General features: G+C 40.1%; 1 protein-coding gene across 1 annotated transcript; it reads right to left on the bottom strand.

Moving 5' to 3' along the window:
• Positions 1-4,106: 4,106 nt before the first annotated feature.
• Positions 4,107-13,729, bottom strand: p2ry10 (P2Y receptor family member 10). Its single transcript, XM_048231431.1, has 3 exons — positions 13,478-13,729; positions 6,944-7,233; positions 4,107-6,513 (listed from the first exon to the last, which is right to left on the bottom strand). The coding sequence occupies exons 2-3, from the start codon at positions 7,129-7,131 to the stop codon at positions 5,616-5,618; spliced, it is 1,086 nt and encodes a 361-aa protein (XP_048087388.1). The 5' UTR covers positions 7,132-7,233; positions 13,478-13,729; the 3' UTR covers positions 4,107-5,615.
• Between the last annotated feature and the right edge of the window lie 3,570 nt (positions 13,730-17,299).

Here is a 17,299-nt window from a genome sequence, read left to right as displayed (position 1 = left end):
TTTCTCAAAATGATATAAACACAAATCCCAAATCTCAAAGTACATTCCCAAAACCTTTGCCAACCTCTGCAAAACTGAACAATCACCTCAAAACAGTTGTACCTGTGCTCAAAACCAAACCCTGTCTTCAGATCATCTCACACAGCAGTCAAAAATGAAAATGCAAATGAGCAGTCACTAGACACTACATCAAAAATGGAAAACAGTGTTCAGGGCAGCTCATATAGCTCCAGGAGAGATGTCCATTGTGTACAATACAGTAAATGCATTTTGCATCTAAAAAAACAAAACAAAGCAAAATTATTTCATAACTCAGTGGATTCAACATTTACTGTAAATCCAGTAAACTTAAAGTTTTGAGAATGGGGGTTTGTGTTTACAGTTTTGAGAACAGGGTGGAAGGTTTAAAATAAAATGTATTTTAGCAATTGTGAAAATATGTATACCGGAAAAGACAGGCATTTCAGTACTGTAAGTGAGAAGTAGTCTACAGCCTTCTCTGAGAATTTGGTTCAGAGAATAGAGTTTAGTGTTTTAGCAGTTGTGAACAACTGTGATATGAACCTCCACTGTTCAGCAACCTGTTTACTAGCGTATATTGGTTGTCACATCATTTGAAACAAGTGTGATCAATTTTGAGTTGTGTGTTCAGGCAACTGAGATTTTTGCTCATAGTATGGAGTCAGTGTCTTAGTGTGAAAAACTGTAAAGTAGTTGTAAAGGAGAATAAAAATCAACTGCTGAATCAACTTTCTGAAATGTGTGTATTACACAACAGAACTTTGCAATCACCACCCAAATGAATACTTCCTCATTTTCATACATGTTCATTTCATCATTCTCATTGTGCACCTTTAAGCATGGTATTGAGTTATGGTTGCCGTGAACAAAGAGACAAAAGATGGACAAAATTTGGCACATAAATACACAATCTAGTTATCTAACGTCTGTGTGTGAATATGTGTGCGCGCGTGTTTATGCGCGTGCATGCGTGCATTTGTGCACTCAGGAGAGAGAGAGAGAGAGCGCTGTATGCTAATAATTACACTCTCAGAGGAAGAGACACAGCAAGGAAGGGAGGCCATTATCCTAATGTTCAACTAAAAGTTTCACCCCTAAGTTGCATTCAAAATATATTTAGAAATGTCAGAAGACGGCTACGCATTTACAGGAAATGTTTTTTGTTCCCAGCACATTTGGCCATGATAGCGTTTACTTCCACTTCAAAACATTTATAGACATTGTAATTGTCATTTCTATTGACATTTACATTACATTCACCCATTTGCAAGATGCTTTCATCCAAATGTCCTGGTAGGCACTAATGCAAACTCTCACCATTTCCAGAAAGCCCTAATGTGTAATACTTGTGGGCAGCTTGTGCCATCCTTTTGTAACCCTTGCAACCATGAGGTGAATATTGCATGCCTGGTGGTTAACGTTATTTTGTTGAACTGAAATTAGGTTTTTAATGTGCTGTTTGCCGGTAGGAGGGAATAACAGTCATGACATGAAAATGCTCAGAATGTGCTGGCTACTTCTCATTCCCACAGGGGCCAAACTGGGAAAGTCCAAATGGTGCACCTAATATGAGAGAGTGGCTGTTATTTTTCATCTATTCAAAGAAAATTAGGAGTTCAGATTATGTAAGCACAATCTTTCATCTCTCTCTCTCTCTCTCCATCTGTTAATATGAGGAAAGCTATTATTGCATTTACTATGTGTGTGTTCCATGTGGCAAGCCAAGAAGCGTGCAAAGCATTGTTCCGTGTCAGATGTAAATAAGTAGCATCCTCATCTCAACATAGATGCCACCTTTACCCTTAATAATGTCAACATGACACATTGAAGCTGTTGCTGTATTCAGCAAACAACAATAATTTACAAATTCAAACAAATTATAATTGTGTGTGTACTGGGTCTCTGGAGGACCAAACCTCAAGCTTGACGGTTGACTTGTTGTTGGTCTGGTTGTCAGGGGACGCACTCATGTGAAATGTGTGAAAAGATTAAATAGATTATTTGTCTTCAGCATCGAGTGACTATAATGTGACGTCGGAGATCTTTGCAGTTGTCGAGATTAGCCAAAGACATAGGTTACAGACACGAGGTAGGCCAGCTCAGACCAAACAGGAAAAGTGACAGTTTAACTGTCAACCCTAAAATGTGTGACACAGACACATTTGGAGAGAGAGGAAGCATCATGACACAGACACACTTGGAGAGAGAGAGAGACCACCATGACACAGACATACTTGGCACTCTTTGAATTCTCCTCTGGCCTACTGGTTAGGACTTCAGGCTTGTAACCGAAGGGTTGCCCATTCAATCCCCGACCTAGTAGGAAAAATGTGGGCGGGGGAAGTGGTTGAGCACTTCTCTCCCATGCCCACATCCACGGCTGAAGTGCCCTTGAGCAAGGCACCAAACCCCTCACTGCTCCCTGAGCGCCGCTGTAGCAGGCAGCTCACTGCTCCGGGATTAGTGTGTACTTCACCTCACTGTTAATTCACAGATTGGGATACAGTAAATTCAGAGACCAAATTTTCCTCATGGGATCAAAAGAGTAGACTCATACTTATATTTGGCAATGCATTGTATTATGAAGACAGGGTATTATATTTCATGCCAATGAAACACATTTGCTTTTGAATTTGAGAGAGAGGGAGAGAAGCAGGCAGAGAGGGGAGGGAGGCAGGCAGAGAGAAAGAGAGAGTTTCAGTTTGTTTGTCCTCACTCTCTGCAATAGTTTTGTAGGTGTGTGTGCACCCTAAACACCTCAACCACTCTGCTAGCACCTTCTCTGTCTTTTCTGACTCACTGATCTCTTCACTCGCCAAAGTGCCATCCGCCAATAAACCCTCCTCGAACACTGTCAAACCACAAAAACAATATTGAACCACTGCTGACAACTGTACACTGTGGTAACCTCTACTAGGGCCAAACCTCTCCAACTGTCACATCCCACCATCCTATACCTACATGCCACATCACCATCACTGTATTTTACACTATAGCCTACTGTGATCCAGGCATGGCTGATTCTTTTTTTTTCTCCACTTCACACGTTTGGATCATAGGTTTGGATTCAAACTGTGGGTGTGAATTGCCTTCTTAAGTTTTTATAGGCCCAGTAGAGGTTTATGCTCATATTCTTTTGCATTACTGTTCATTAGAAATAATATTAACATAAAGATAACTTAGAGATAACATAAATAAACTGGGAGCTTATTTTGCTTGTTTTAATTTTCCTTTGGATTTAATACATATCTTTCTTTTTTATATATATATATATATATATATATATATATATATAAAAAAAAGAAAGATACGTATTAAAAAACTAATATATATATATATATATATATATATATATAAACTAATATATATATATATATAAGAGATAGCTAAACATTCAGTAGTGTTGAATGAAAACCCCGACGTGGAAGTAAAGTACTCTTTACTTATATAAGGGCATTGATACAGGTAACCACTGAATCTGTGAAACTAAATACAAAATAATATTTAGCATTAAGCTAGTACAGCCTGTTCAAATAAAATCACTTTACAATCAGACTGTCTGACACTGTAAATATTGTAAATACAAAGTATGAAAATACGAATTAACTACAGCCTCTGCTGCATTACATAGCTAGTGACTGAGCTAAAAGACTGCATAGTAAAAGCATTGGTTGAGCTGCTTATGTTACACAGCATCACAGTGTAAGAATTCACAAAATACACACGCATATACGATCATGAAATATACGTTAACAACATTACTTACAAGCAAAGCTTCTCCATGGCTTTAAACACATAGATGACACAGATTGCAGAAAGAAAAATCAGCAATGCTTTCTACTGTAAATGCTGGTCATAAAATGGCTGAAACCTGGGAACCTAGCAACCACCAGACTGTTTACAATCAAAAAAGGAGTGACATCACACAGACCAGAAACTAGCTATCCTGCTATATCAGAAATGGCCAGTGTGTGTCGCTAAAACACAGATTTGTTAATACATGACTATAGATATATATTATGAATAGTGAAAGTCTCGTTCAGAAAACTTTGTGATAGATAGTGTGCATTCAATGAAGTGAAGAATTTACAATATACCTTAACATTTGTCTTTATTTAGTCCATACCACTGTTACCATCAATACCACTCAATACAAACACACAAAATGGTTATTTATTAGGTCTTCAGTGGAGTACTCAGGCCATCATATTTAATGCTTGGAAAGGCTTTTTTTGCAACAGCTTATTTGAACAGCCTGTATAAGGTCATTTTACATAAAAAAAGAAGAGTGACGACATGGCAGTATAACAGACAATATCAACTTTAAAAAAATGTATATAAAACAAGATATGATGATGAATACTGAATACAGTAGTACACCCAACCAACCTACAGAGAGAGAGAGAAATTTCTATTGTATCTGTTGATATGTGTGATATGCTCTATTCTTCAGGGAGATGATTTCCTTTAAAATGGTCATGCCAAGCATAATGGATTAGATTAGAGATAGAGTGTGTGAGAGAGAGAGAGGAAGAGATACTAACTCTCCAGGAGGAGAGAGAAGAGAGAGACTAAACCATAAACGGATAAGAATCAGAGTGTACTGTATGTTCAGTGAAACCGGATGGTTTATCTGCCCCAAACAGAATGAAACGAGAAGTACTTTTCAAAATGGCAATTTATCTTGAGCCCAGAAGAGAAGTAGATTCAAAGTCATTTATACTCACACATGGTACCTGTTGTCAGTCATGACTGTACATATGATGTGATGGTCCAAGTGTGCACTTGCGTTTGCCCTATTTGGCAGTGAAAGTACGGAGATAAATAAAGGTACCAGAAGGACTTCCTACTGACTTACTTTCAGATAGTTTAGCAGATAGCAGCAGTGCTTAAAAGCTTAATTTGGAGGGTAAACATTATTTTCTGGGGTCAGCAAATGGAAAACCACAAAAAAAGTGTCGTTTTTAAAACTATTCATCTTCCAGTTTCCCCTCAATCTCGCCTCTCAACTCTAACTTTTTTTTTAATCCAAAGCCTTTAGAAGGGGTGGATTTTTTTGTAGACATTGCTTATTTATCTTAAAGGAAGTTTGTTTAGTGCAACAACACATCAAGGGAGCGTTCTCCCAGGGTTCATGTTTACAGATACTGGCTGTGTTCCTTGCATCTGTCCTTCCTCAATTAGGAAGCAGAGTTCAACCCTCCTCTTGTGGGAAGCAGACTTTCTCATCCACTTTTTGCATTCACAGTTTGACCCCCTGTCAGAGTAGGGGAGTCTTCGCTCTGTAATAATTACAGAAAATAACACCGTGGCATTTTGCTTCATTTTTGTTCTTCTGAATTTCCCAAATTTGTCTCTATTTTAACTCACTGTATGTGTATGTGTGTGTGTGTGTGTGTTCGTGTTCTTTTATTATTATCATTATTATTATTATTATGCCACTATTTCAATTTCTATTCTATTTCTATATTACAAAATTGAGTATTGAATTAATTCCCCTGTGATGGGGTATGGATGGGCAAAGTCATTTGTTTCCAGAAGAGGTGCACACACACAAAGAGAGTTCAGTTTGTTTGTCTTGTGGAAACTGAAGGCTAGCCATGTGCCGTGGAGCTGCTTTCCAAGCTCAAGAGCCGGCCTCTGAGCACGGAACTGCCGTGGCGCGCCAGCTGCGCTCGGAACTCGGTGGTCAGGAAGTAGTAGACCAGTGGGTTGAGACAGCAGCTGAGGCTGGCGATGCACAGAGTGACCGGGTGGAAGCGCTGCACGACCAGCACCAGGCCACAGTGCGTGATCAGTTTCTGTGACACCATCATGTACAACAGGAAGTTGACGTGGTACGGCCCAAAGCACACCAGGAAGACAGCGGTGCACACGCGCACCATGCGCAGCGCCCGGCAGGTGTCGGCATCGGTGCCGGCGCTTAGGCCCTTGGCGCGGCGCAGCGAGCGGCGGATCAGACACGCACACGTCAGCACGATGGTGAGTGGCAGCACGAAGCCCACCAGCTCGGCGAACGCCATCATGGGCACAGCCACGTGCGGCTTCAGCTGACGCATGGGCAGGTCCTTGAAGCAGCTGGAGCCATTGCCCGGGTGGTGGGCGTTGTCGCCAGCGACGCCATTGGTAGATAGAACGTCAGGGGCGGGACTACTGTCGCTGGTGCTAGACCTCATGAGTATGAAAGGCATGCAGCACAGTCCCACCACCAGCCAGATGATGGCGCTGATGCGCACGTCGTAGCGCCGCTTCCAGCTCTTGGCACAGAAGGGGTAGCACAGGAAGGCGCAGCGCTGGATGCTGATGCACACCAGGAAGGCGATGCCGGCGTACATGTTCAGGTACTTCAGGTAGAAGCACAGCATGCACATGCCGTGGCCGAACGGCCAGCTGTGGCTAAAGTAGTAGTAGATGCGCAGCGGCAAGGAGAGCACGTGAAGCAGGTCGGCCACCGCCAGGTTGATCATGAAGATGACCGCCTTGGTCTTCTTTCTGTTGAACATAAATGGGTACACTTTGAAACGCCTGGCCACTGGAACAAATTTGAGCTAAAATGTTATTTGTAGTACTTTAGATACAGTATATTTTCTATTTCATTTTGGTTTTGGGTTATGTCCTTGCACAATTAAATAAAGGTATATTGCAATAGCAGGTGTTCTAGGTGCATGTCAGCAATGCCATTCAGTCAGTGTATGAAGCCATTATTTTAATGTACCAGTAAACAGTTTGGTCAATATACTGTACATAAATGAACAAACTAACTTACATACTTTTTTCCTTACTTATTTATTTACTTAGACTAACTTTGTAACTGTTAGTGAATTGCCATGCGTGCAGCCATTCTATTCATAGCCACATGCCTCATGCCCAGACACCAAAAAAAACACAACTAAACCCTCAGAATGGCCGGGGGTGGTCTGACCTTATGAAGCGGCACAGAACCCAGAGTGCCACGCTGTTGCCTAGCAACCCGGGCACCAGGATGATGAGATAGAGCCAGGTGTACAGCTGCTCCATGGTGTGCCCCCACTCATGGTCGGGCACACAGTCGCCTTCGGAGGAGGAGGAGGAGGAGGAAGAATTCCCCCCGACGGAGCCTGCAAGTTCCATCTGGACGCCAGGCGAGCATTTATCACACTAACAGGTGTCAACGAAGGTGATAACCACAGAACACAGTCACACGGTGGGCCAGGGTATGTTTAGTGCCTGAAACTGAAATAACAATATGATATTAGTTTCGCTCCTTGACTTGTGGTACATTATGAATTTAGTGCTGTACTTTTAAGTCCTAATTTCACTCATATTAGCAGGGAAAGTGCTGTACTTTTAAGTCCTAATTTCACTTATAGCAGGGACTAGTTTTGAAGGGGCGTAAGATGCAATCAAAGCAAATGTCATTCTAGCCCTGATGTTCAAGTATGCTCCTTGATGTGGTGCGCACTTGAATGTTTTAGGGGGCGTTCATATTAACCCTTAGAACCCTAAGCTGTTTTTAGGGCATTTTCACTACCTTTATTCATAAGGATTTATTCTGGTCATTGTAAGTGCCACACACAGATATTATATATTGTTTTTTTTTTCAGCAGTCTAGGCTATCCAGATCTGCCATCAGTTCATGTATTTGTACTGGCATTGATTTTATTTTGATTTTTAAAGAATTAAATTATAAAAAGTGTATTATAAAAATTCTTATATTTTGTCATGTATCTCACCACAGCAAGCTCATAGCTCTACATGCATTTCATTTGTGTGTAGGGCAGACTGTCCTGAATCTGGCAATATAATTGCCATGTTGGAGGGATACTCTGGGGCTGAGTAATTTACATAAATATGTGGTGTGTGATTTACGGAAAAAAATGCCCTTTTTTATTTAGTGATGAAAAATGACTTTTCTGCGCTCCATATCTGTGACACGAACTGATCTGACCTGACTTGAGACTTGACCGAGTTTGCGTGTTAGCCTGCGTGTGTATGCACTCATGATTCTCAACTTTATAATGCATTGCCATAAATAAAGTAAAGGCAAAAAAGGTTTTTCTTTGTTGAACAACAATTGGAACAATTGGAATACAATGTGAGCCTTGAATTGGATGCCATGCAGGAATTTGCTAGGATCTCAAAACCGGATTATGAACATGCTTTGCCATAGAGAAACACACGATAGCGTTGGATTATAAACATGCTTTGCCACAAAAACAGACAAAAATGTGGGGTAAGTCCAGCTATATGAAGTTATTATTTTGCTGTCACTTCGTCTGTTTTATAACCCAGAAGGATGTACTTGGTATCAAATGATAGCTTGGTGTCTCCTCTTTCATCTGACATGCGTGGCATATCTATCCGATCACGGGTCCGCGAGTAATTCAAACGAGAGTAATGGAAGTGCAGCGTTGGTTTGTGTACATGACGTTATTATTTTGCAGTCATTTCGTTTGTTTTTATAAGCAGGAAGGATCCATATACATGATACCAATGAATAGCCCTGTGTCTCCTCTTTCATCTGATGTGCTTGCCATATTTTTGCGATCACGGGTTCGCGAGTAATTCAAACGAGAGTGATGGGTGCGCAGGTGAACGCAGAGAAGTATAGGCTGTAAATATGATGCAATTTGATTTAATTTCATGATTTTTTAAATTTCATACTTGATCGCACAGACAAGTGCGTGGTCTCGTTGGAAAGCCCCACTTCTGCTCTGTCACGCATTAAAGATTTAATCTCGTTGCGATGAACGGTTCCGGAGCAATGTAACAGAGAAGAAAGGTAGTGTTTTTTGACGCACTCGGCAATCGGGTTCTAAGGGTTAAAGGTCAGGACTTAGGCATGGTTCCTTGTAGCAGTGCTTCTCAGTGTGCTGAGGCAAAGTCAGGTATGTCTTGGCACTTTGGCTTGACCTGGTGTTAGCTCTTATCGTCATTTTTAGAAAATGTGGTTTTGAATGCAGATCTTTATAACAGGCTGCCATACATCCTGTTACTTTCAGTTTCTCTTGTCTGCCCCTTTACTGTAAAAAGACTTATTCTCCTCACCGAGGGAGCTAATATACCGGGTGGGGTGGGGGGTTGGGTCTTTATCGGGCCAAGTTAATAGGTCTTTTTCAGCAAAATTGGGATCTTTCTTATTCCCACCTTCAACAACCTGTTAGCTCTCTGAACTGGCTTATATTGGACTTGTGTAACATCATTTGAAACAAGTGAAATCAATTTTGAGTGGTTGTGTTTAATCAATGACATGTCTGCTCTATTTGTATTTAATTGTTGCCACTTGTGTTTACCAGTATGGATGACATGCGCATTAGAGTGCAGACTGTGTTTTTGAGAATGAGAATGTGTTTAGAGTTTTGCTGAAAAGTGTAAGTGAGATCTGGAAATTGTGTTTTACCATGTGAAATGATTTAAGCAGACGGTATTGACAATAGACTTAACAATTAGCTAAATGAGTTCAGGCAACTGAGAACTTTCTTCAGCCAAGGGGTTTTAGTGTTTTAGCAACTGAGAAAAACTGTAATCAAATTGTAACATCACATGAGAGGAAGCCGAAACGTGTGTGGCATGATAAGGTCATGTGAGATCTGCCAAATGTGTCAATACATGACACTCACAGAGTCACACTTAAGTCGAAAAAACAGTCACTTGCCACTCTACTTCAAAAGACTTCAGACTTGACTCGGACTCGAGACTCCTGAACAACATGTATTTCATGCAATTATTTTATTTATTTATTTATTTTAAAAATCTAAATGTATTCATGTATTTCTATTTTATTCTATTGGTGCATATACTTTGGGAAAAGTCTGACGAGCTGCATGCCATAAAGCATTACTAATGTGAAAGAGCACATCGCACATATTTAGCATATTGTCACAGGTAATGAGCTAACAATCGCAAATATAGTTTTATAGTTGGCCATATGATGTGGACTTAAGTTAATATTTCACCATGTCCGAGGGCTAGAGGGATGTGTTAAGTAGCAAAAGATTAGACTATACAATGTACTAAGTTGGAGACCTAATTTAGGCCCTAAGTTCTGGATGTAAACAAAATGAAGCTAGCTCCAGCATGATTGATATTTTTCCTGTCACAAGTTCACATGCACCCACTCTTGGCAGCCCACATTTTATTTCAGAATAAAAAAACATGATAGAAGCGTTATTTTTATTATTATTGAAACAGAGTTATGTTAGTATGTTAGTTAGTTAGAGTTAGTTAGTACAACTGATATTGATATTGTACTGTATGGCTACAGGACTATACAGGACATACTTTGAATTCATGAAATTTAACAATAAGGACAGATCAGATGGCCAGAGACTTGACTTGGACTCGTGACAAAAGACTTGAGACTTGACTTGAACTTGCCCCTCAAAGACTTGAGACTTGACTTGGACTCGATCTTAAGACTGGAGCAGGGTTGGGTAGTAATGGATTATGTTATCTGGATTACGTAATCAGATTACAAAAATCAAGTAACTATAATCAGCCCAGATTACGAAAAAAAATTGTTTAATCAAATTGTTGGGGATTACTTGATTACATTTTATCATGCAAAAAATGTAACTATGTTTTAATTTGACAAGCAGCCCATTTGTTTGTCCACTAGATGTCATTATCATCCAATTGCCTGTGTAGTTTCTTGACAAGAAAAAGGTTCAAATCAAAACCCAACCCTGGATTTGAGACTCAACTTGGACTTCCAAAAAATGACATCTCTGATGACACTTTAGAGCCCTAGGTACAAACTGTGTGCTTGCTGACAGCAGAGACCTGCAGAAAAAAAAACTATTACCAGCCAGGGATATTGTACTTTCTTCCCTAATAGTTGCATTTTCACTGTCACGAACAACACAACACAGAACAGCCTCGGACTACTTTGGTGCCCTATAGTGCACTTGGGCTAGTCCTGCCCAGATGAAAAGGGGGGTCAGTGGAGGGTAGTGGGGTCTATGGCTGGTTAAATCTCAGCTGAATGCAATGGTAATCCTCGGGCGAATCTAATGACAACAGGAAGTGATCATGGGGAACGCAGCTGAACCCACTCTTATCGCCTGGGCCACAGGGCTCAAGGGGTTCCTGCTATTCAGGCAAATAGCCGAGACAACAACCAAGACAACTCTCAGAAATGCCAACACCCTTCCTGTATAGATCTCTGTGTATTTGTGCGTGCGTGTGTGTGTGTGTGTGTGTGTGTGTGTGTGTGTGCGCTTGCACTTGCGCGTGCATTTGCGTCGATTTGTGGGTCTGTCCATATGTGTGTATGAGCAGAGTTGTATTAAGTATCCGAAACCCACACTTGAATAGAAGTACAGATATTTGTTCAGAAAAAGACTTAAGTCAAAGTAAAAGTAATCTATAAGCATACCACTTAAGTAAAAGTCTTAAAGTATCTTTTATTTACAGAACTACAAGAATGACAAGTAGCATTATTACACATACTTACTGTAGGTACTGAAAGTAGAAGTACAAAGTACAAGTGAAAGCTTACGAGGCCAGGTGGGGTGACCACCTCCTCCCTTCGCTATGCTTTTAATGAAAAAGAAAGCAGTCAGAACTTTGGATAAGCTATTAAGTTCATGCACACTTCATACACAATGTCTTCGAAGCCTGAACAAAGGTATAAGTATAAGTATATATACTCTTTTGATCCCATGAGGGAAATTTGGTCTCTGCATTTATCCCAATCCGTGAATTAGTGAAACACACACAGCACACAGTGAGGTGAAGCATACACTAATCCCAACGCAGTGAGCTTCCTGCTACAGTGGTGCTCGGGGAGCAGTGAGGGGTTAGGTGCCTTGCTCAAGGGCACTTCAGCTGTTCCTACTGGTCGGGGTTCGAACCGGCAACCCTCCGGTTACAAGTCTGAAGCGCTAACTAGTAGGCCACGGCTGCCGTTCCTTTTTCACTGCTGCTTCCTTTTATAAGCCTATAATGAAGTTTATCCAACATGTTTAGAAAGGCAGCTACATCACACTCCATCCAACATGTTTAGAAAGGCAGCTATACATCACACTCCATAAACACCCTTTGAAAGCCTAAACAAATTATGCCATTAATGAAAAGCAAGCAGTTAGAATTTTAATTTAATTCAGCTTCTTACAACAGCCTACGTAGGCCTTGGTGTGTATTCACCACAATTTGCTAGACCTTAACTCTATTGTCCATATGTCACTATTTCTACTTAGTTACTTTACATCTCTGTGTAGGAGTGAGTGGAAAGTATTGAGTGTGTGTGAGTGTGTGTGTGGGAGGGCGATGAAATTTGAATGCAAAATCTTGCAGAACTACGCCAATATTTAAAAGTACATTTGTTTGTTTTTATAATTTCTATGTTGTTGTTATTTTGCAAAATGCTTCACTGTCAAGATAGTTATGGTAGATTAGATTTTATCAAAAATATTTGCAGACTACCAAAACATCCTCCATCCTACATGTGAGACATCTTAACCACACAAAAAAAACACACACCCAAGACACACAAACGTGCCCCCATATCCTTTGTTGCACGTGCACACGTGTACACACAACAAAAATACATACAAAAACACATTTCCCCTTTGTTTGCCTGGTTCCCTGTTTGTTGTTATATGCTCTAGATCATTCTCATTGCCACTGTATAAATTACACTCCTGAAGAAACCATTTTCTTAAGCCAGATTGCTAACCCGTAAGACATTGCTCAAATGCTGACTCAACAAACCTCCTTCCCTGAAATGCTACAGTTCTTTACAAAATTGATATTTTCCAACACAAAATGTATATCTTAACTCTTATTACTTCACATAGCTTAACTTTTAGATACAATCATATCAAACAGTGCAGTACATGCCATTCAAACATGCATTTGCTATTCATCAAAACTGGCTGGTAGTCTAGTTTGACAAACGTTGTTTTGCAATTACTAACTGCAGGGTAGTCACTGTATCAGTCTAGAGCATGAATCAGATAAGTTTGGGTAGTAAACTAAATGCATGCCTGTGCCCTTTCATAATCGGAGACATGCAGGCATCCAGTGTTTCCCATACATTGACTTTTTTGTGGCGGCCCACCACAATATCAACATTGACCACCACACAATGATTTTCCTGGTTGTACTAAATTATGCTTAAATCTGGTTAGAATCATAACCACACTGCACTAATTTGTTAAAAACCGTTGCATTCAGGTTAATTCTGCAAACCTACCACCACAAATAGAATTCAATTCTGTGGGAAACACTGGGCATCCATTTAGCTGTTTTTTCCTGTTCATGTATCAAAGTATACTTTTTTTCTTTTTAAACATTACATTTAATATTATTCTAGGGCCTTCACTCTTCAACTTTATACAGTTGTAACAAACCCCATCCACGCCACAAGTCAGGTCTGCAACAAGTCCACTTTCATCAAAACCATCAAAACTAAACAGACAAAAACACACAGCCTGTCTGCACCCATGTCTGGAAATGTGCGAGAGAAGCCTACCGTCTCTAGGGTACCCATAGGGTGGTCACAGTCTCTGCAGCCTGCTATCCAGTGGTGGATAACGTATGGCATCAAGTTCTACTTGTGGCCATATGGCACAAACAAATACATGCTTTCTCTCCCTCTTTCTCTCTCTCTCTCTTTCTCTTCACACGAGATAGGCACACAAAAGAGGAAGTGGCAATAGCCCGCCTTCTAACAGTCAAGGTTATGAGCGGGATAACAGCGCTTGAGATTGTTCAACTGTTAGTGACGTCCGTATAGCACTGTGACTGCAAGACTGCATCACCACGGTGTCTTCAGAATGACTGTGCACACACCTTTTCCTCTGTGGTCGACACAGCGAGAACAAGCAGACTACAACAAGCTGTGCATCCCCTTGCCAACTGCCATAACAACAATCACAACATTCACTTGTCTCAGCCATTAGCGACATTGGCAACATTTTTATCAGACTGTAATACATGTGCCATTTCTGTGAACCTATTATTATAGGTTGACCTGTTATGTCATGTCATGTGACTTCCCAAATTAATTGTATTCTCCTACATCAGTTTCAGAGAAGGGCCAAATATGCAGCTCAGATCAACCACAAACATGTCAACCTGGGAAGAATAGTGCACTGCTAATAGAAAAAAAAAAGGAACTTATGTTTGTATGGGTATGTCGAAAGTGACAATATCCTCATTGGTGAACAACAAGAACATGTCTGCTCTGTCCTCAGGTGACCTGTAATGCTTTGGTGGTACAGTGGACAGTCTATTTCAATTGATGAGTCTGGCTCATGCCAGCTCAAACACTATTGTTCTGGGGGCAAAATAATGAGAGATAACTTTTCGTTTCAGCTTAATAATCAGAAAATAATCTTGTAACATCTTCTAATTGTATACCAATAGTGAATGCAGAGCTGTGTATTGAAACTCACTCCTTGATATGACAGACACTAGCAAATAAGTGTGTGGCGTGGTATCATGCACACAGTGTAACAAATACCTTAATGTTGGGTTTAGTTTGATAAATCCAAGTAGGCTGTTTTGCAAAATATTCTTAAATATTTTGCAAAACAATATTGCCAATTTAAGGCTGGCATATTTCACAGATGTGAATATGTGCTTGACAGTTTAACTGTCCAATAAACACAAAACTCCAGTAGGCCTTTTCTTAAATTTACAGGTAGTTGTCTTTACTTCACCATGTAGGGTTGGCCATGCCACACACTGGGGCTAGATTCTAAGGACAAGAAAATGATCTTGATCGAGCTATTAAGCAAGGGTGACAAAGTTATAAATATCTTTAGAGACAATGTCTCAGGTAAAAAAGCTGACTTATTCACACTGGGGACTCTAGTGGCCATGAGTCCTGGACAATCCATAATATGCATTAAAGTAGGATTACTGGGTTTCAGTTACACCATGAACCTAATCTCATCTCAGTTACACCATGAACCTAATCTCATCTCAATTACACCATGAACCTAATCTCATCTCAAAACTATCAATCTCGCGCTGCTGTTTGACCTCACTGTACACATATTTCTTAAAGGGACCTCACGCCGAACACAGTACTGTACATGCAATACATCGAATTCTCAATTTCTGACTTCTCATCACCTGGCAACATTTGTTTCAGTATCCTTGCTTGCATTCCTGCCTCTTATACCCCAGTTTCAAGTTTAAATCTACAGAACTGTGCTGTTACAACACAGCATACAAATTCAGGTCATGCAAGTTACTTGATGTTGATGCTATATTCGCTTATTTTTAATTTTTTTAAAAAGAGTACTGTATATCATCAAATATTATTGCAGCATTTATAGGCAGAATTGGCTCATTTCAGTGGTAAAAATCATGTAATTTTCTTGATCAACTGAATTAATGGTTAACTCCAAAACGAAAGGTGCCATATACATAAAATCTGATTGCTCAATTGTTTGACCCTTGATCCAGTACAAAAGGATAGAGTCCACACACCAGATATTACTCAAGAAAACATGTAATGTTTTATAGCACGTACTGTAACATTTCAGAGTCCAAGCCCTTCCTCAGACATAGAACAGATACAGCTGACATACAAATATAGTGCTACCAGAAGGCTGCAGTCAATAGACATCCTTACTCGCTAGAAGACTGAAGTCAATAGACATCCTTACTCGCCAGAAGACAAGTCTGAAGTCAATAGACATCTATCTATGAAAATAGGTGATGACATAAAATTAACCATACAGAAAGGGCCTCAAGTCAAAGTCCTCCAGGGACCAGTATATATTCAGTATGTACCAGCATGAGATGTCAAGATTTTGGTGAGTGAAACTGGCAGAGGAATCCACACAGATATCTCTACTGATACATTGTATCACTAGCACAATATTCCGATTGTCAACATATTGTCCCATCCCTATGGACATTAGCAACGTGGAACTAAATCCACCCACATCCACTTGGTCAGATGGCCACACAGGTGAACATGTGTGCCCATCAACAGATGCCCTTGTGGAACTGGTCCAATGGCTAACACGTTCAAGACCAGTCGACAGGGGTGGACAGTAATTAAGTAAATTACTTAAATACTGTACTGAAGTAACTTTATTGAGTATCTGTACTTGAGTATTAATATTTTTTGAAACTTTTTTGATGGTGGCCGCAGATAACTATGCTGATTCTTTGTTAGAACATCCATGATCATGGTGTTTTGCGATTACTAACTGAAATAGGGTAGTCACTGTATCAGTCTAGAGCATGAATCAAGTTAATAGATAAGTTTGAGTAGTAAACTAAATGCATGCCTGTGCCCTTTCGTAATCGGAGACATGCAGGCATCCATTTAGCTGTTTTTTCCTGTTCATGTATTAAAGTATACTTTTTTCTTTTTAAACATTACAAATAAAATACTTTAAATACTTGAGTAGCCTATCTGTACTCTGACTCTTTGTCCTCATCTGCCAGGTCCATACTCTCTCAGAGCAGCAATGTGGTCTGACCTAAAGCAGCACTTAAGAAGATTTGCACACAGGGTCCCCCTACAGTTGAGAAGCGCAATAATAAACTAGCTAAATTTGCGTCTTTTACAAAGGGGGTTGGGGGGTGGTGGTGGGGGGAAATTGCCTATAGACGGCAGCTAAGAAAATAGCAGAAGTGCCGCCGTTTGTCATGTTATGAGGTGATGTGCCATCAAAATGATTTTGGAAATGTTATGTTAAGGTAAAAAACATTACAACTTGTGTTTTTTAAACACATCTCTGTGTCCATATAAGGACAACCCATTAGTTTTAAGAGTGTGGTTAATAGATCAACTGTTACTACTCCGCTCTCCAGATCTTGCAGTGTTGGCATGATGCACTGATCCCAAAATGGCCATGGTCTTTTGATTTCTCCTGTGCTTTTGAAAGCACTATCATTTGCTGTATACACTTGTTTCAAGCGCCCCCCTTTGTCCATTGTGAGAAGTTACCTGAGTGACAGAGTGCAGAGGGTGCATATAGGGAAATTAAGAGGATACAGGATGCAAGATCATGGCATATTCTCTCCCATATAAGTCAAATCTGTCATACCTTTGATATGTTGTGTATACATGTTTGCCTATGTCCTTTTGCAACTATAGGTTCACAATATTTGTAGATTATCACGTGTTGTTATTTCCATTTTACACAGCATCCCAACTTTTTTGGAAACAGGGTTGTATACTTGACTAATTGGCCCTATAAGGGTTTAGCCTATATCTTAACTTACTGTTTCTGTTGTCTACCTTTGGGCTATTGGGCTAAATGAACTTGGACTTGGGTTGGATATCCTTCAAATTGTATCAATTCCAATTCTAATTCTGCTG

This window comes from Alosa alosa, chromosome 21 (genome assembly GCF_017589495.1).
Source record: "Alosa alosa isolate M-15738 ecotype Scorff River chromosome 21, AALO_Geno_1.1, whole genome shotgun sequence".
Taxonomy (NCBI): Eukaryota; Metazoa; Chordata; class Actinopteri; order Clupeiformes; family Clupeidae; genus Alosa; species Alosa alosa.
The sequence above is the reverse complement of the archived record's forward strand: the minus strand, read 5'-3'. Positions and strand labels throughout refer to the sequence as shown.